The sequence below is a fragment of the Dipteris shenzhenensis genome, chromosome 25 (genome assembly GCF_047967505.1).
Source record: "Dipteris shenzhenensis isolate YYH24624 ecotype China chromosome 25, Dip_SZ_1.0, whole genome shotgun sequence".
Taxonomy (NCBI): Eukaryota; Viridiplantae; Streptophyta; class Polypodiopsida; order Gleicheniales; family Dipteridaceae; genus Dipteris; species Dipteris shenzhenensis.
Window position 1 is genome coordinate 48,304,681 of NC_141620.1, and position 21,268 is coordinate 48,325,948.

The following is a 21,268-nucleotide window of genomic DNA, read 5'->3' on the forward strand; positions in this document are numbered from 1 at the left end:
GATAGAGGGTGCATCACATCCTTCTTCAGACCAGCCTTTCCCCCAACGGCCAACTTTGACACGAGTCAAGACCCGTTTGAAGGCTCTTGAGAGGAGAGACCATCTACCTTGAGGATATTGCCACACACTTACATCCCCCTCCCCCCGCCCATGCTGGATTGATTCCAGTTTCATAGTTATGTCACAAACTATGCCATATTAATTTCTGGTGTACTAGGTGGAGGAAACACCTGGGTTCTACCTTTGCTTTCATAATTTGTGAATGTCACTCTAGCACAACAGAGATCTGATAAAATTGGAACATTCCCCCTCATGGCCTTCACAACTCTCTTTCTTTCTTTCTCTCTCTACCAATGCTTTTTACCTTCCTTTCTCTGCTCCTCTCCCCCTCTGTCCTTCCTTCTATTACTCCTGTGGTAGTTTCATTCTCCAAATCAGCCGCTTCCCCTACATTACAAACTTATGCTCATTTCAGTTCACTTGTGTCATGTTATCAATGCATGTGTTTGGTTCCCTCTTTTCTCATCCAACAACAAATAAGGGTGGGACAAATCAAAGCTTATTTGAATTTTGATCAGTTCCTCCACTTGCCTACACACTTGGCCATAGAAAATGTGTAAAAAACATATCCACAATAGGTTTGCACATTTTAAACCCTGAAAAAAACAAATTTGGCCCTACCTTCCTCCAGCAAATGTACTTATTCCATCACACAGAGTGCTTGGAAGCCCAAGGGGAGCATCTTGTAAAACCCCGGGCTGAGTGGCCTAATATTGTGGTAGTTTATCTCACAGTTATAGTTATTCAAGCATGTTCATGCAGTATAGTCTAGCCCTTCTGATCTGTGTTATGCTCTAGCCGAGATAGCATGACCTCGGATAGATCGGTGGGCATTTTCTCTTAGATGACCAACTTTTGTAATTAAATTAAATTGGTCAAGAGAAGTAACTGCCAAGGTCCTAGGTGAGGGCGGAATGGCAGTGACTAGATAGTTCTGAGTGCTAAGGCCTAGGTGCACCTAAATGTGCAATAATGCCAAGGGGCAAGTGGGTTTTAATGTGCCCAAGAGAGGGGTAAAATGGTGCACCAAGTGGAGAGGCCAAAAATGCTGACATTTGGCAAGGAGAACTATCTAGGGAATTGAGGGTCTCAGGGATAAGGATGATGGAAAATAATGAAAAGACGTACGTAATATGACGCATCAATGTCCCTGAGAATTGGCTGGGAGGAATAATCGTCTGCCATCGTCCGTGACTTGTATCCACGCTTGAAGTAGAGCTTCGCAATTTAGAGAAAGATTATTTTACATTTTGGTATCAGAGCTGAGGTTAAGGAAGAGTTCGACGGACAGTAGACGACCGGTGTGGGTGAGGTGCTGATCACCGTGAGGCGTTGCGCGGTGGCTTGGGAGAAGAATCGATTTCACGATCGATGAAGCAAGTGATCTGCGCCACGAGAGGGTCAGATGTGACGCAGTGTTGGCGACTGGTTTTTTTGGACTTGAAATCGGGATAGTGAGCAGAATTGTGACGTGCCTGATTCAAATTGATGCCCGCAACCCGTTGAATCGGTCTGTTCCGCTCCTCAAGTGTGGGCTGGTTGCAAGGCTTCAGCCTTGGTGACTAGACCGCCTATAGTTGGCGTTGTGGCCACAAGGCCTAGCCTTTGTAAGGCGGTTGGCTAGTTGTGGGCAAGCAGAGATGGGTCGTGGAAACACGAGCATGGAGTAGAGACGGGCGACGCGTATGCTTGTGAGATCATAACCGCGAAAGTCAGGAGCGCACGAACTCGGATCGCGTGGAGATTCCAGGGAGCATTTTTTTCCTCTTTCGAAAAAAAAAAATTCTGAGTTGCAGTTAATTCGTTCTATACAGCAGGGATTGTCGTGTATCTTTTCTGTATATAAAAACCAAAAGGGGGAAATCCACCATTATATTTAAAAAAAAAACACAACAAAGAAAGAAGGAAAAAAAAAAAAAAAACCCCATCTTCCACTGTGAACCTATGGAAGCAGAAGGACAGAATTCAAGAGTGAATCCTAGCGAGTCTAGAGTACAGTCTACACAACAGATGTCACATCAGGCAGCACCTACTTTGATTGGTAGGATTTCGATATTAGAGGATGCTTTACAGCAGATTATGAACCAGCAGCTTCAAGTGAATGCTGGCCAAAATGAGATCAGGGAGATGGTGCAAGCCTTGTCGGCTAGACCGTATAGGATTGATAAGGGCAAAGCTCCAGCAGAGCCAGAGCCCAGTATACATTCCTTAGAGCGCGCAAGGGTCAAAGTGCCTAATATCGCTAATTATAGACCGGAGAAGTACGCTGGTCGGATGACCGAGCGCAGCTCTGATGTGATCGAGGTTTGGTTGCACAAGTGGGAAGAAGCCTTCGCCATTTGTGAGATTAAATCCGATCTAAAGATAATCCGCGAGGCCACACACCTGTTTATTGAGGCAGCGGACAGATGGTGGATAAAGCAACAGAAGGATCAAGTTGCTCCAACCACCTGAGAAGGGTTTAAAGCGGAGTTCAAGAAACACTTTCTCCCACCTGATGAAGAATCCCGAGCTTGGGATGCTTATAGAAATCTTCGTCAGAGGAGCTTGTCAGTGGCAGAGTACACTGACAAATTCAGGGAATGTGTCATGAAGATAACAGACCCTCTCCCTATGTCGGTTCAGTTAAAAGACTATATCTATGGACTGAACGACAAGATCAAAATGGAAGTTCAGGCTAAATATGTGACTACACTAGATGAATCTATAGCAGTAGCCCTGAACTATGAGGATGCCAGAGGCAGATCTGGTGGATTTGTGCAAGCAGGGACTCAGTATGAGCACCCGAGAAAAGGGGGATTTCAGAGGAAATGGGTTTCAAAGACAAGTGTCTCGTAGCCAAGTGGCCAAACCAAGCAGGTGAAGCCGGTTGAGGGACCAGTAAAAACAAGTACCACCGTTGGGGTGAAAAGGAAAATAACTCCAATGGCAGCCCGGGCTTGGTCAAATTCCTCGTTGACCCCTGAACAAAAAGAAAAAGCTAGAAAAGAAGGATTGTGCTTCGGCTGCCTTCAGCGACATCAGTGGAAGGATTGTCCACTGAATAAAGACCGTCGCACGGCTAATATGATAATATCTGAATGCGACGTAGAAATGCAGGAGAGTCCTAGTGCGGAACATATGCAGATGCAACTGGCGGGACCTTCTCAGAGGTTAGTACCTTGTTTGTTATGTGTATCTGTTGCTAAGTTAGTGACGAGTGCACCTGATAACATCATATCTAAGCCCGCAGCAACGGGGTATACGGCCTTTAATGATACAGAGTTAATTAAAATGAAAGGGCAAGTGGCCAGTTATGATGTCATTGTGTTGTTTGACTTGGCGTCAACTCACAATGTAATCAACTCCAAGCTCGTGAAGAGGCTGAAACTAAAGACAAGTCCATCTGACTATGCATATATAGTCAGGATGGCTGATGGAAGTTCAACTGAAGTATGGGACCAAAGGGTTACCCAGTTGGAGCTTCGGATTCAGGACTATGCTGAGAAGCTTGATTTTGAAATGACCAAGCTTGCTCATGCAGATATAGCCCTAGGGATGGCGTGGCATTCTAGGAAGAATCCAGCCATTGATTGGAAAAAGCACGTATATCAATTCAAGATGAATGATGTGCTTTATGTCTTGCGAGGTGAAAAAGATATACCTCAGGGACCGTTGGTTTCCGTGATGGAAATCAGAAAGGCTCAAGTAGAGTTTTTGTACCTTTGCACAGCATCGGTAGAGTCGGTGGATGATTCTTCGACTAGCACTGATATTACGCAAAGTGGTGAGATGGCCAAGCTGGCTAATCTTATAACAGAGGAGTTCTCTGAATGTTTTAGGGATGAACTACCTTATGGGTTACCTCCAGAGCGGAAGGTTCAGCATAAGATTGAACTGATCCCGGGGGCAGAACCTGTAAATAGACCTCCCTATAGAATGAGTTTTATTGAAGAAGCGAAGGTGCGTAGGCAACTGGAAGAATACCTCAAGTTGGGGCAGATTCAACCAAGTTTCTCACCTTTTGCTTCGCCAGTGATATTAAAGAGGAAAAAGGATGATACGTTTCGCCTCTGTATAGATTACAGAGCATTGAATAATATCACTGTTAAGCACATGTATCCGATGGCTCGGATTGATGATTTGCTAGATGCATTACATGGAGCCGTGATTTTCAGCAAGATAGATCTTAAGTGCGGCTACCATCAGATCCGGATTAGAGCCGAGGATGTGCATAAAACCGCTTTTAGAAGCAGGTTTGATCATTATGAGTTTTTGGTAATGCCCTTCGGACTTACCAATGCTCCAGCAACCTTCGTCATGCTTATGAACGATTTACTACGTCCGTATATCGGAAAGTTCGTAGTACATTTTATTGAGGATATCTTGATATTCAGTAAAAGTGTTACTGAGCATCGTGAACACTTAAGGATAGTGTTCAGTACTTTGAGGAAAGCCAGTCTTTATGTGAATAAAAAGAAAACTATACTGTGTATGGTTAGGCTTGAATATTTAGGGTTCATAATTACTCCACAGGGGGTAGAAATGGATCCGAAGAAAGTGGCTGCGATACTAACTTGACCAATCCCTCAGAGTCTGACCGCGTTGCGATCATTCTTGGGATTTGTCCAGTTTTATAGAAGGCATATCAAAGGATATTCCGGAATAGTATCGCCATTGACTGATCTGACCTCAGATAAAGTACCTTTTATTTGGGGACAGAATCAACAAGAAAGTTTTAACACCATAAAACAAGCTGTGGTCTCAGGACCGGTGTTAAAAATAGTTGATCCCCAGAAACCGTTGTTCTTAGAAACCGATGCAAGTGGCATTGCGGTAGGAGCAGTTCTCCTTCAAGAGGGAAGGCCAGTAGCCTTTGAAAGCAAGAAGCTTTCTCCCTCTCAAAGGAATTGGCCAACTCATGAATTAGAGTTGTATGCTGTTATCCATGCTTTGAAACCATGGAGGCATTATTTGTATGGTTCAGAGTTTTATGTGGATGTAGATCATGATACTCTGAAACATTTTTGTAAACAGCCTGACTTGAGGGGCCGCCAAGCTAGGTGGGCAGAGCTCATGCAGGAGTTTAATCTAACGATTCGGTACCGAAGAGGAAAAGACAATAAGGTAGCTGATGTGTTGTCTCGCATTATGCACAACCTGAGTTTCACGGTATTAGAGAGTGCTCTAATGACCGAGATAAGAGAAACTCAAAAAGTCGACGAGTTTGTCCAGAGCTTATGGCCTAAGGCTCATGTGTTAAAACCCGGGGAAAGTGAAAAGGATGACCTGACATCCAGAAAAGGCCAAACTTATGCAAGATATACCATAAGGGATGGTATGCTAGTTAGAAATGGCAAGGTTGTAGTACTTGGTCAGAATGATCTCAGGCAGAGAGTCATTCGACAGTGCCATGATAGCCCGTGTGCGGGACATCCAGGAGTCGAGAAGACATATGATCTCGTGAAGCGAGATTTCTTTTGGCCAAAGATGAAAAAGCATACTCATGAATATGTGACACGGTGTTTCTCGTGTCAAGTAAGTAAGGCCGAGCGGGTGAAGCCACCCGGACTTTTACAGCCCTTGGAAATACCACTAAGTAAGTGGGAAAGCATTTCCATGGATTTTATTGTAGGGGTACCTGCAACACAAGGAGGGTATAATTCTATCCTTGTGGTGGTTGATCGTCTAACCAAGATGGCTCACTTCATTCCGACTAGAGAGTCTGTTAGTGCCCCGCAAGTGGCGGATTTGTTTATTAGACATATATTTCGTCTGCATGGATTGCCTAGATCCATAGTGTCAGACAGAGATGTCAGATTTACCGGTCATTTTTGGACAGCGGTATTTGAGACACTGAGGACTGAGTTAGGAATGAGTAGTGGGGATCATCCTGAGACGGATGGTCAGACGGAGAGAGTCAACCAGACTTTAGAGGATATGCTGAGGGCATATGTGTCATTGAGGCAACATACATGGGACAGGTCGTTACCATTGTTGGAGTTTGCCTACAATGATAGGAAACATTCATCTACCGGGTTCAGTCCGTTTGAGCTGAACTATGGTTATAGACCAGCCAATCCGACTATAGTTGGAGTACCTCAGAAAGTGCCTAGTGCCGCGAACTTTGTAGTTCAGATGCAGGAGATGCTAGCACTTGCGAGAGCTAATATCCGCCAGGCTATGGATAGAGCCAAGGTGTATGCGGATGAAAATCGGTCTATAAGAGTATTTGAAGAAGGAGAAAAAGTTTTTCTCAGAATTCCTTCGCACTCGAAGTCGTTGACTTCAGGAGAGTGTGCTAAGTTATCACCTCGATACTGTGGGCCGTGGTTAATTCTAAAGAGAATAGGCAGTGTAGCCTATAAATTAGAATTGCCACAGGGGTGTAAGGTGCACCCGGTTTTTCATGTTTCGCGCTTAAAGAAATTTTTGCATACAGGTGACTCACTAATCGAAGGTGTGGTTTTGTTTCAGGAGATAGAGGATATTGCAAGGCGCAAACCAACCAGAATCCTGGACCGAGGAACAATGCAGATACGAAATCGGAAGATACCCACGGTGTTGGTTGCATGGCATAGTCAGCCTCTATCGGAAGCTACCTGGGAATCCGTATACCAGTTACGGAGAGCTTTCCCAGATTTCATCATCGAGGACGCTGATGCTTGAAGAGGGAAGGAATGTTATGCTCTAGCCGAGATAGCATGACCTCGGATAGATCGGTGGGCATTTTCTCTTAGATGACCAACTTTTGTAATAGTTAATGTGCGTAATTAAATTGGTCAAGAGAAGTAACTGCCAAGGTCCTAGGTGAGGGCGGAATGGCAGTGACTAGATAGTTCTGAGTGCTAAGGCCTAGGTGCACCTAAATGTGCAATAATGCCAAGGGGCAAGTGGGTTTTAATGTGCCCAAGAGAGGGGTAAAATGGTGCACCAAGTGGAGAGGCCAAAAATGCTGACATTTGGCAAGGAGAACTATCTAGGGAATTGAGGGTCTCAGGGATAAGGATGATGGAAAATAATGAAAAGACGTACGTAATATGACGCATCAATGTACCAAGCCACTCTAAGGTACCAACCAATTTCTTTAGGTCTGAACAGCTGATAAGCAGACCTGCCTCTGTGTAGGGCTTATATAATGTGCATATACCTGGACACGGTCCCAATGCCCTTCCCCTAAAAAGAAGTATTTACATGCATAGCCAGAATACACATAATAAGTACATACGCATTGTAGTAAGCTTATAAGAAAAATCTGATGTTTCTATCAGGTTGGCGTAACGCTTCAGCATTTGCATACACACCATTGACTCATTGAGCTAAAATTAATGCTGGGTATCACAAGAGTTTCCTCCAAAATGAGGTTGCAGTGCAGGCAATACCTCCCTGAAGTTCACTGATTACCATGACAGCAGTAAACATTGTTGGTAGTAGCTCTTGAAAAAAATTGGGCATACAAGCTCTATGACATGAGAATAGGGGCACTGCTACATGGACAGACGTTTGCTGAAACCCCCTACATACATAGGCCTACTGTTGAGGTGCCTACTGCATGGCTGTGCAGGCTCCCTACGTCTACTGGCAGCAGAAATAATACCATTTGATAGTGGTAAGCATTGTTGGTAGATGCCAACATGGACTAAAAGTTTTGAGCGTACAAGCTCCTTGACATGAGAGAAGGCACTGCCTTAGTCCTGCTAGCTGGACAGACGTTGATGAAACCAGACCTATTGAGGTGCCTACTGCATGGCTGTGCTGGCTCCCAGCAGCAGAAGCATTTTTTAATGCTACTAACGACACTGAAAGAGAGAGCATAAAACATTAAAGACTCCATGCATGAAGGGATCGCAGCCCCTCACCGCAGATTTCTAGCTCTACCTTGGATATAAACCTGGTGCACTGAAAAATTACAACTGGATGCACACAAGAGCCGAACCCAAGTGCTTGCTGTGAGAGGCTGCGCTAACTGATGGGTGCCTGGATGATGAGGCTCGAATGCTGAAGGCTGCTTGGTGCTCCAAGGCTGGGCATGCCAGAATGTGACGGACTGTTGCCGTTTCTGCCCAGAAAAATATGAGGTCCCTCCCTCAACATTGGCATGCAAGGTCATCCTTGAGGACACACTTGAAACTTCCCCTCTTCAGAGTAATTCTTATACCTGACATGCTGATTTTTGTGGTTTCTGCTTTTTCTTCTCTATGCACCTTAAGGAGAGGATTGGCTTTCACATCATTTCATGAAACAACATATTATTCACTATTGTCCCTAGCGTGGACCTTCAAGAACGTTGCTAGTACAGCAGAATTGTTTAGCTAGACTCGTTTGGCAGTGTATGATACCGGCCTTTCCCTTCATTGAAAACCCTCTTTTGTCTTCACCACGAGTATTTATCACATCCTAGCCTTCATGTCTTATCCTCCAAGACTCATCAATCCAATACATCTCTCTTCAAGGATAACCAGTGCTTTGGGTAACCTTGCACCAGTGAGGTTGAAAATTTAATGCTTTGGGATGTCTGCGTAGATATGCTACAAACAGCACAACTGTCACATGCTTTTCCAAAGCACTCTAGAGCGGGACTCTGCAGCTGTGCTGCATACATCTAATGACGGGAACTGAGTACACTTCTAAATCTCGAAGGCACAAAGACTCTGCAGCTCTTGTTCAAGAGCAAGTATCTCTGTTTCGAATTTCAATTTGTGAAAAGCAAGCAAAAAAACCCTTTTCAATTCGCCTCTCGGTTCCTAGAAGCGACTTTTGTTGGAATTTCGAGCACGAGGCTTGAAAGTCGAGCTTCTTACGGTCAATCGAAGCAACCAATGTGTATTGCTGCACAAGACTCAAGTTGAAGCAAAAATGTCGCTCACCTCGGGAAACGAAGGAAACTGAAAAAGACGTTATTGATTTTCTACATAAGATTTGCATTTACGCCGATTGTTTTACGGTAGATATTGCTCCATCTGATAAGGCACTCACGTTGACATTGTCTCCGGTGTCAGTGCCCGACTGCGGAATGACACCCACATTCTGCCCACTTTTCATCCATAAGGAGATCTTCCGGTCCTCTCCAGCACTTGCCACAACAAGATCTGCAAAGAACGGAGAAGGCGCGTAAATAACTTCTGTCTTACACGAACACGTGACACGCATTCAATTGTGAAGATCGCTTCGTGAGCTTGGCAATTTGCCGCCATTTTTTTCAAAGCACGAGGTGCCTGTATGTAAGAGCATCGTTCCCTTTATAAACTGCGGATGATGAGCACCTACTCGTATGGTTCCACTTCACGCAATTCACTTGGAAGCCCTGAGCGGGCGTGTACTGGCACGCGCAGGGGTCTCCTGTTTCTACAGAAACATCGAACAGTTTCACTGTATCTCCTCCGCTAGCAGCAAGAAGGCATTGCGTGCCCATTTTGTCGAATCACAAAATTGGAGCGGCAATCTTTCGTGATTATTCAAAGCAGGGGTCGACTACAGGAACGATTAAGAGACCTCCAGGAATCCTCAGATGATCGTGGAAACTGCACCAGTAGCGCATGATTTTACTTTTTGAAAAGTGTGTGATGCATTCCCCGCCATCACCAAGGTCACCAAGAAACGCACCCCGTCAAACAAGCAAATTTGTCGTCACGGCTCCCAAGCGAAGGGTGGGAGCTTCTTTATCCGGAAGCGATCAAAGAAAGCAGACACCACCAACTACACAACATCAGAGAGGCGGCAGGCGAAATTGCAATCCTTGTAACTTGTTCCGGTGAGCAATGGCCGGATGTTCCGGTGGGAAAGCGATCTTTCAAATGCGGCGGGGAAGAAGCGGACGTGCCAACGACCTGCCGTGCCACCGGTTCCGGAAGCTGGATCGCCTCCAAACTCTCTTCAGGGAGACGTTTTCCGAGTGCCGTGGGCAGTGTAATGAAGGAGCTGGAATCTTGCAGGAGCAAAATGCGAGAGGAAGGGGATGGATAGGAAGGAGGAAGAAGAGCAGGAAGATGGGAAGGCGAGCAAAATGCAAAAGCAAGGGATGAAGAAGAAGACGGCTATGGCGGAAGAAGAAGAAGAAGAAGAAGAAAGAGCTTCATGGCAAAGGCCCCTTCTTGTTGTTCAAGATTGCCATTCTTCGTCCCCCCTTTCAAGATTTCCACTACACCATCTACACACATATAAATCTCATAGCTATTTTCATTCCATCACCTCATCAACTATTCTAGCAGTGCCTTTCACATATCATAGCCTTTCACACATGTATGGACCTTCACACCCCCCCCCCCCCCCCCACCTTAGCATCGGTGCGCTTCCGCTCCACACCGTCTGCCACAATGTATCGGCTCTACAAACATTACAGGTTTTCGAATTTACCCCCCTAGTTGCTAGCCCATGTTCCCAAGATTCCCTGGGCAGTATGCTGGATTCTCTCGAACACAGTAGGATGGTTGTTTTCTGATATCCGGCTCCTTTTTGGTAACTGAGTTGTACGGTGTTTTCAAGCATTAATAGAAGCTTCCTTTTTCTGGGAAAGGAAAATTTTACAAAGCTATTGTGCAACCACAACCCCCACACAAGCGCCCCCGCAAACTTTCGAAAAGTGGCTGTCATGGGGCTGTTAGCCAGCATGTCTGCAACGGCTTAGATCAATAGGGGGCTACTGACCAATAGGGATGCAACGGCTTAGACCACTGTAGTAAATGCCTACAACTCCAAATGCCTGCCAATTTCTATGTGTAAAGGGGATACACATACCAAACAATTAGGCTGGCGGGCATCAATTCAATGTGCAATGAAGCAACTCAAGCCTCCATGCTTAGTCATATCCTCACATAGCAAAGGAAAACTTACGTGCCATATCATCTTCACAAGAACTCTATGATGGTGTTCATAAGCCACTGGTGATAATTCTTTTCTTGCAGATGCATATTAGGATCTCTAATGCTTGCTGGGTGTGAATCTTAGTCCACACAATTTCTTTGTGTAGAATCACCTCTGGGCTATAAGTAGATTTTGCAGGTCTTTTTGACAAGCTAATACTTTGTTAGATCTCCCCTCTCTTATTGAGACTTATAGAGGTGGCTCAAGGGCTCAAATACCTAGGCTTAACTATGTGTGCTCTTCGTGAAAGATGACTACCCACTTGGGGTAATCATAGGTCTTCCAAGGAAAGTGCTAATATGGTGAAAGTAAACAAGGGAGGCTCAGGAGGCTATGGCCCCCATATATACATAGGTAGGATCCACACTCTTGCAAATGGAATGTCAATTGCGGGCTACAATGGATGCAGCAAATTGAAAATGTCGCAACAGACTACAAGCACATAATGAACCTCACATATAGCAAACCCTAGCTGATGAGGTGAGGAGGTGAGAGGGAGGAGCTTCCTGTGTGATAGACCAATTGATTGCTGTTGTGTGGCACCCATCCCCTTCTCTATGATAAATGTAGATGGTGGCTTACCACATCATGTGGTCCCTATTATAACACATCTACACATTTTATACATGGACATTATTACTATATTTTCTAATGTTAAGCTAATGTTTATTTATTTCTTGTGAACACACTTATTGAGCACACATGTGATTGTTTTCTATGAGTTCTTTCTTATGGGACTTATACTTTTGGCTGTACAAAAATAATGCAATGGTCTTCATTTGTTTGATGATATTACTTTATCCATGGTTTTTACACCATGAGATCTAACAATCTTAACATGGTAGTGGCACGTTTTTCCAAACGTATTAGCCATAATTGATGATTCCTATGTGTATAGCCACATTATGATGACAAGAGGATAGAAGCTAGTGCATGGGGTGGGCTCCACTACATGGAGCGCTACACTCACACACACACACATATATATATCTACACACACACATGTGTGTGTGTATGTATATAGGCAGTAATGATTCTTATATGTGGATCCTAATCTTTTTTCAGAGGTTGTTTTTTGTCGTGCTTTGGACCCAAGTGTGTTTATACCCAATCTATGAAGGGGGGCAAGGGCCCCCCTACAACTGTCATGGGGGGGGCTCCAAGGGGTTTGGGGGCAGCACCTCCGAAGCCAAAAATGCATGAAAATTGGTGCATGAGTTGCGTGGTCAAATTTGTAAGATAGGGGTGTGGCTCACATAGCAGGAGAGGAGTGGATATATTGCTTGTATCGTGTATTTTCTTGCTTGTTGGATAAGAAAAATGTAGGACTGGTTGTTTCTCCGTGGACATAGCCCACACTGGGTGAACCACGTATATCGGTGTCTCTCTTTCTCTTCCATTCTGTGCGCTTTTTGTATAGTGTATTGTATGCATTCCACTTCTCACATTGTTGCTCCACTATTGCATTGTTCCTAATAATGCTACTTCTTAGGAAGATAGAATGAGATTACATAGGTTTAATGTATGAGAAGGATGTAATCTTTGGAACCAATAATTGTTGAATGTAATTATTAATGCTCTAGTCACTTACATGCACATTAGATATTACACTATGAACCATAACCATGGTTTTACTTTAGATAGACTTTGATATTTATAGCTTAATTTATGGCCTTAGCAACAATCAATTTATGGCTACTTCCACGTTTTCCAAGCTGCTGATGCTCAAAACATCAATTACAATTTCAATTCTTGTCTCTAGCTCAAACGACCACTAAGCACATGTTTCATCTACTAGACACCTTTAGGAAAATTTGAGATTGGTTTTTTAGGCCGGTGCTACTATTTAGGCTAGTACTAGATTTCACCACAAACTAGAAGCAAACTTGTTAGACATTGCTTGCAAGCTTGAAACTTTCTCGAGAGCAATTGCAATTTGACTTGTGAGCCAGCCTATTGCAAATTTTGCAAATTCTACACCTTTTAGGTTTCTCATTTCTTGTATTGATCTTTTGCATCTCCTAGAATACATTCCATTTTTGTTTCTTGGCACATAGAAGAGGAAAGTGCAAATTAGGCATCTGGCACCTGTCTAGAGCCAAGAAACTCACAAATTAGAACCAAGCAAATCGTGATTGCAAGCTATAGGCCCACATCACTTGTGATGTGATCGAGTGTTGTTCCTATATTTATTTCCAATTAGGCATCATCTAATATTGTGATTCGATCGACTGTTGTTCCTATATTTTAGTCCCATTTAGGCATCATCTGATATTGTGATTTGAGAGACTCCTCTTTCTAGCTAATGTTTTTCACTTTTGGGACACAAATTTTGACCCTTGAGTTGATAATTTTACATCACAAAACCTTCTAATCACTATTGGGTTGATGAATCTTGGGTTTTGCTTCTTTATGAGTGATGATTCCATTACCAAACTAAAACTGGCACTATGGATTAATGTTTTTAAGAAATTTGGAGGACCTTCCAGTGTTTTCACTTGTATTTATTATCACTGTGTCTTCGTGGAAGGAGTATGAAGACCATATGAGGAATTTTATTTAAGCCTATTTCATAGGCTGAGATTTTGGCACTTGACCAAGATTCATGGTTCTTTCTTCATTCAAGCTATAGGGACCTTATTTACCATTATTGAGCTATTTGTTGAAGCATCATAATCCCCTCCTATAAGTAAAGGAGTAGTTTTAGTTATTGTTCTTCTAGTACAGACTTCTGCCCTTCATTTTGGAATACCATTATATTAATATTTAGCATTACTAGAATACAAAAATATGCCAAGTACTTGACCTCCGCCAAGGGGTGATCATGGCTCACACCCCACATGGCCTTGCTTTTTCTATGTTCCATTCTTTCATATATTTTTAGCTTTAAGACTATATGTGCTGAATGATGTGTATGCGGTATATATTTTCAATTCATGGCTATAAATTTCTTGTTTGAATTAAATAAACCCTAAAAAACAAGTCTTATAAAAGCTTTAGCATGCAATTAGAGTGACAACTCTTCCAACACCTTGGGAGATGCATGCCTAGGTTGTTTCTCTATAACAAACGAGAAATGGCTTGGGCACACAATATAGAAGATGTTGTCAAAATTATCGGAGCCTCAATTCTTCCATTAATTTATTTGGCTAAACTTGAAATTGTAACCCAAGCCATCTTACTATTCCCTGTGTTGTGTGAAGAAGGAAGTGTTGAGTCAGTGTTTCCTTGTAGCCATGGTGAATACTTGGAATCATATTGCCAAGGGGTCAGAGGGCCATCCCTTACCCTTAAGAAGGGCATGTACACGAAGAAGAAGAGACCAATGTGGTTCTTGGATAGGATGAAAGCCATTGGAACTAGATATCGAGGAGAAATTAACCATGTCAAGGAGTAGAGATGATGAGGTACCATCCCGAGAACAAGAAACCCAAGATATATATGAGTTTTAAGGCTAATTTTAAAGGTGATTTAGAGGTAAAATTTTCCACGATGAGTACAGTGCTCACAGAAGCACTAAGAAAGTCAAATAAAAGATGAAATTCAAGGCAGCCAACCAATACACAAAACTCATTGCAAGGAAAGGACCAAGAGGAGAAGGTAAAGGGAAATCCCTCATAAAATAAAAAGACCCAACAGCCTGAAAGTTTCAAGGGTGTTGAGCGTATGTTACAAGAAGGAAGAGAGGATGATGATGTGGATTTTAATGAAGGTGAGGAACTCATGGATTGTGATCAAGAGGAATGGGGAAGGTGAGGTACCATTGCAAGGAAGGAAGTAATGTTTCATGGGAGAAATTATAGTTTGATGCCATTTGAGGTTTTGAATACTTCAAGGGAATTTGATGATCAAACCAAGAAGTGAAGACAAGTGGAGCAAATAAATTAGGAGAGAAGCATGTTTGGATGAAAATATATAATGGGGATAGCAAGCTAGAGTTTGGACATGTACTTCGCATGAGAGGAGTAAATTGGAAGCCAAAACTTAATTTTGCCACTCTCAAACCTTTTAGCAACCTATGGCCTCAGGCACTTGCATCGTAAGGTATGGTCTCAAAAACTTGGGATGGCTTTAAAACTCACATTAAGGAAAAGTTTTTATCTCTTGGTTTTGAAAGAGATATGCTAGTGGAATACACCAATTCTTTGATAAACTTGGTGGGATGTTATCTTTCATTTTCATGTTATGCATTTGTTGTGTATTTGTTTTTATCTGGGCACCACTAGATGAGAAATTGAAAGATCCCATGTATTATGCAAACGGGTTGATGACATCACCCAAGTGTAACTATAGTACCACCAAGCGTGAGGCACTTGGTATGGATTATAGTGCCCAAAATTTTTGGCTCTATTTGCTTGGTAACTCATTTGACTTCTATGTAGATCACAAAGCACTCCTTTATCTTTTTAAGAAAATGGTCATTCAAGGGTTCTTGGTAAGATGGATGCTTTTACTACAAGAAGTTAACTTCAAGATAATCCCCATAAACAGGGAAAATGTCATGCCGGTGTGGATTGCTTGTCCCAATTTCCTGTTTTAGGTAAAAGATAAGGCATGACATATCTTTTTGCAGTAAATTTCGATGAAATCGAGTATGATGAATTGTGGTGGGTCAATTATATCACCAAGGTGCTAATGGCATCTTATGGAGTTGGGTATTGCAAGCTACTATATTGATCGAGACACATGCTGGACAGGTAGGAGGCCATTTTAGTGGTGAGCTTATAGCTCAAAAGGTTCTACAAGCAGGAATGTGGTGAAGTACTTTGTTCTAAGATGCCCATGCTCATTGTGTTCATTGTGATATTTTAAGCAAATGGGTTGATTACTTTCTCAACCTCATATGCCACTTTGACCAAGCCAACCATGGGAAGCATTTCAATGATGGGGCTTGGATTTTATGGGTCCTTTTAAGATTGTCATAGAATACACTTGGAACAAATATATTATTGCTACTATAGATTATGCCAAAAAATGGGCCAAAGCAAAGGAACTCAGAGATAACTCGGCTCGCAATACGATCAAGTTTTTGTTTGAAAATATATCCGTGCCCAAGTGAAATTGTGAGTGATCAAGGCACATTTTGTGAAGAATGTTTTTGAATTCTCAAAAAGGAGTTCATGATTTTACACTAGTGAGTAGCCATGACATACTATTGTTTATGGGTTCATCCGAACACCCATAACTAATACATATGTAGCAATGAAAGATAGAATCCTCACCACTCTCATGAATATTACAGACTTAGCATGAAAAACAATAGATATGTGTAGCAAGGAAAAGAACACTATGCGTAATCATTACACTAAACAGAGGAAATAGAGAAGTGGAAAAATCAACTATATTCATGATAGATCCCATATACAAACATCTTTCATGATAGATAATCAACCTATATTCATGATAGATCTCATATACAAACATATTTCATTTGATAGATCTCTTGACAAAATGACAAGATGCATAGAACTTGTTCTCGTCTGAACCGTAATACATAACTCTAGCTGATATGAGGTATGAAGAGATACACCCAATAGTTAGTGTCTCTTTGTATCTAAACAATAATAAATTATATCCTAATTATCTACTAAATATACGTGTGGATTTTAGCTATGCATCACTAGCACACCCAGCGGATAGAAATGTTGAAAAAATTCTTGACTTCAACCCACCAATAAGTATAACCAGTTAACTTCTAATGAATTACAAAGCAAACCCCTTTCATGAGGCAATATCTTCTCAATCTAGGACCATGCGGTTAACAAAGTGAAGAGATTATGCAATACCAAGCTTCAAACTATTCCCATACACAATTGTTTACCATTTCCCAAAAGAGTATTTATTTAACTAGCTCTAAAAAATAGATTGAAATGAAGCTAGTAGGAATTTGTGTTTAAAAATGCAATATTGGTGAGACTTTGAAGTTAACTAGTCCTCATGACCAAAAATTTAGGAAGAATTATATCATCAGTTTTCTATTTTGCAAATCAAGATTTGTAGAATAAGTGTCACATTTAGTAACGGTAGAGTATCTGTAGGAACTGTGCTTAAGCAGCGTGGCATACTTTGTCAATCAAGTCATTCAGCAATATTTCAGCAAACTTTTGCATAGGCACATCCCTTCTACCTTTACCCAGGGAGATGGTTGATTTGAATCATGTAGTAAAACCTTTGCAATAACTTGTTGTTGTGTTAAGACATCCTGCTCTTGGTTAGCTATCAAAAGGAAAAAACAAGAGACTGTATTCTTTGAATCATTAACAATAATTAAAACGATATTTAAAATGATAGGAGGGGATGAGGGGCATGGAGCATTGAGAACCTTTTTCTCCCTTGAAGCTTTTGGCTCACTTAAACACCTTCTGTGAGGTCCCAAGCTTTTCCTACACCATTGTTATTCTAAATGACGCTTCAACCCTACAAATTGGTGGACCAAGATCTCCACCAATTTCCCCTTGGTTTTCTTCAACATCTCTTTTATGTACCTGTTCAATTGACGCTATATATCTTGAAGTTCTTGGGCACTAGTGAACTTTCCATCCACTTCTATGGTGTTGTCATGCACCATGGCCTTTATCTATGTCTCCACTGCTTCCAATGTGGTTACTCTATCTTGTAGCAACACATTCTTAGTCCTCAGCTCTATATTTTGGTATGTTATTTGATCCGATTGTTGAGATAGAGCTACCCTTCATATTTTTGTACATATTCTACCATGGTGCTATAAAATAGAGCTTGCTATGGATAGGATGAAGGTGGTCCTCAAGCCAAACCAGCTCTAAAAATTTGCCAAGTTGCCATGGATGGAGACATGGGATGTTACAATCATTGCTAAAATCTTGAAGAGATATTGCACCACTAATCACAGCTTCTTCTTTGATGGATGATATATGCTCTCGACATGAGAGCGTATTGAAGCTATCTTTCATCTACCACTAGGCCTAAAGAGTCCCCCACTCCCCAATAATAAAGTGTATCACAATATTTTTGAGTTAGGTAGCTATTCATCATTACAAGGCTATCTAATTATCAAAGTGAAGGACGTGCAACATTTTCCATTTTTTAGAATTTTGTCTGAATACTCAAATTTTAAGGAAAGTTTAGGAAATGTTCCACAAAATTATGTGGCTTTACATTTAGTAGCAGTAGAAGGAAAACAACTAATAGATTAGCTAGGTGCTTTTGTGTGAAGTTTTGCAATCTAGATATAGAAGATTACTAAGATAGGTACATTGCAAATTAGGTGCCCATCTCTGTATGTTGTGATATCATCTTGCATCAAGCCAAGTCTTGTGGCCTCATCTTCCCATGCAACTGCTTGCGTACCCCTTGCTAGCCCAACCCTAACCTCATGTGATTGTCTTACCGATAGCCATAGTTGCCACAAAGCCCCTTGCATCAGCTCCTCTTCCTTCACCAGTCACCAAGGCCTCCCTATCTCTGATCCATTACCTCCACTACCTCCATCCCCAAATATCTTCAATGTGGAAACCCTTGTATATAGAGAGCTTGGGGCCCCACTACCTAGTCCCCCACATTAGCCTACTTGACCCACTGGTGGGCTTATGTGCCTACTAAGCCTCTACCACGGCCTCAAAAAGAAGGAGGAGAGCTAGAAGTGATATCTGGATAGCCAGATGGAAACTGCTACCACCACTGGGCAGCCAAGGCAAAAGGTGGCACTAGCACCTAGCAAACACTAGGAAAGCACAAACGTAAGGATGTCATTTAGAAGCTAGGTGACTAAGCAACATCCAACTGACAACTCATAGTTGTTGAGTCTTCAAAGGCCGAGCTTCAGCCCTGACATTCACCTTTTGACTAGGTTTTGTGTGCTCTAGAGTATGTGGGAGCCTAGGAGGCACTCTTTTTTTGAAGAGGTTGGTTTGTCTATGGTGGGGATGTAGGAAATCCAGAGTGTCTTACACACTAAAGGAGATAATTCTTTGAGGGCACTTCATCCTACTATAAAATATTGGGTCCCTCCTCAGATGCTCAAAAGTGCACACAAGTAGTATTAGAGTTGGTAGTTGTGAACTCAGGCGCCCTTCACTTAGCTCTAGGTGGAGCGTGATGCTCTAAAGGTGGCCTTTACATCTCTCATAAGACAAATGAGAAGCTCCAAGTAGACAACATAGCCATGACTCTCCAATTTCAGGAGCATTAGACATCTCCATAGACCATGGAGACAGAGCTCATAGAAGAATAAAAGCGGAGACAACTTTAGAAATAAGCACTGACATCATAACGAACTTCGGATGTTACTCCCTAAAAAGAAGTGACTTGGCTTTAGGCTGGGAATTCCAGGTTAATGAAGTGCTCTAGGATCAACTGCATATGTTTGAATAAATCAAATGACTCATGCAAATGCAGTCGGCACCACTAGACGAGCACCCCACCAAGAAGCCACACCAATGGGACCAAATGATGAAATAGATCATTCCAACCAAGGGGGTCAACCCAAACCCCATCAACTATGTGCACCCTAGTTATTTCAACAAAGGTTCCAAGACAATTGCTAGCTAGGGATCCAAGCAAGAAAGCACACTAGCTTGACATGAAGTTTTGATGATGTGTCCACAGCCTTGCTAATGCTAGAAACCAAGCACCTACCAATCGGGGCTGTGCCTGGCCCCACTAATACTTCTCCAACTGCTTCATCCTTCAAGGTTCATAGTGGCCTTGCCTTCCGTTTACGAAGCCAATGCCTACCACTGCTAAAGTCTTGCCCATGGCCATGTTCATGCCAACAATTTAACAGCCATGGGAGGAGTTCAGAGTTACTTTAGTGCACTATGGAGAAGCAAGTGATCCGAATGTTGCATCTACTTCCTAGCCTGCAAGGTACCATCCCCCATCATAGATCATTTCTCTCAATTATCTTCGTATAAAGGGTTCCTTTTAGGATTGTGCTACACATGGATTTGACCTCAAAGGTCGAGGCCAAAGCAAAGAAGAAGAGAGCTAATTATAGAGCAGAGCAGTGGGGGTTAATGGTCCAACTCCATAGATTATCCCGATCGACTACTCAAACATTGCCATGATACTTTGTAGAACTGCTCTAACTTGTAGAATGACTATTTGGAGTAGTAGCCATTGAAGTCACCCAAATGTGGCTAAATCTTTTGGAGGTGTGCAAGAGCCCCATTACCAAATGAACTGAACCACAAGTGCACCACAAGATATATAAGTACATGTTTGCACAATTGGGCATTGTGAATCCTGATGTAGTCTAGGTGATTGAGAGATGGAAGGAAGAGTGGTGCATCCTCCCCTATAAAGAATCAATAGGCATCAATGTGTTATATCCTTGTCCCCATGAGTACCTAGTCGAGCCACTGAGGATCCCTCTAACCCCATACCATTTGGGCTCAGAGCTCAATCCCTCTACAAATTCTTTGCCTCATCTACCACTTGCTTCTCGATGACAACATTTTGCCACTCAGTTGCTTGAGCCTGTTTGTCTCAGTAATGTTTAAGGAGAATCTAGCCATAAATTTTTAAACATTGCCTTGTTCAAGCCAGCCCATGATCATACATGTGGACACAGATGAAAATAAGTCGAGGCAAGACGTTGAACTGGGGTTAACAAGTAGCCAACACCAAGCACCAAGGTTAGATCACAAGGGACCAAGTAGTGAATGCCCATGCGGCGAGGCGATGCGTTAAGAATATATTAGACGGTCCAATCTAGGTCTGCGATGATAAAAGATCTAGGCTCAGGGAATGTAGAAGGTTGGTTCATCAACTCCATGAGCCTAGTGGGTCTTAGATTATTTAGATGATGGGTCCATTAGGATGGACACTCTTTTTGTAGCTTTTTGCCTACTTAGTTGTGAGAGTTGAATCTTGTCGCTTTGAGAGGGATCTGAATCTTAAATCAATATGTGCACCTAAACTGACTATGGCACGAGCACCATCTTGTAGTTGTAGACTATTTGTAGAGTGGTGTTTGACTTATATATAATTCGTGTTTCTTTGCTCGTTATTGTGGTTTACTCTTTCACCTATCTCCATATGGTTTCGACCATGCAACACCAAAGCCCCCATTAGTTTTCTTGATGACTTCAACCTAAGATTGAGTAGGCACATGCACCAAGCATCATTCTAGGGAGAGTAAGAGAGGGCATCTTTACCAAGCATTGGTGTGACTTTTGAGCATTTGGTATACAGGTCAATGAGGGGTGAGGGAAAAAGACCATCAACAATCACCCTACATCTCCTTAAATGTTGAAGCATCTCCTTGTCAATAGGTAGGCCATGTCAAGAAGGTTTTCTAAGTGAATGCATGCAATTGCATGAATGGCCACTTATATCCAAAAAGACTATTATATCCCCTTTAAACCTTAGGGCTCACAAAACATTCCCA

General features: G+C 42.4%; 1 protein-coding gene across 3 annotated transcripts in view; it reads right to left on the bottom strand.

The window, feature by feature from the left end:
* The window catches only part of NEDD1 (Transducin/WD40 repeat-like superfamily protein), a 63,786-nt gene extending 54,016 nt beyond the window's left edge, over positions 1 to 9,770 (bottom strand). For 2 of the 3 annotated variants that reach the window (XM_087396472.1, XM_087396471.1), the window contains exons 1-2: positions 9,307 to 9,770; positions 9,016 to 9,128 (exon numbers count right to left, since the gene is read on the bottom strand). In XM_087396472.1, coding sequence (XP_087252598.1) covers positions 9,016 to 9,128; positions 9,307 to 9,451 — 258 coding nt within the window. In that variant the 5' untranslated portion in view covers positions 9,452 to 9,770. Of the gene's footprint in view, positions 1 to 9,015; positions 9,129 to 9,306 lie in introns of those variants that run through there. The other variant, XM_087396473.1, reaches the window with a different exon arrangement.
* Between the last annotated feature and the right edge of the window lie 11,498 nt (positions 9,771 to 21,268).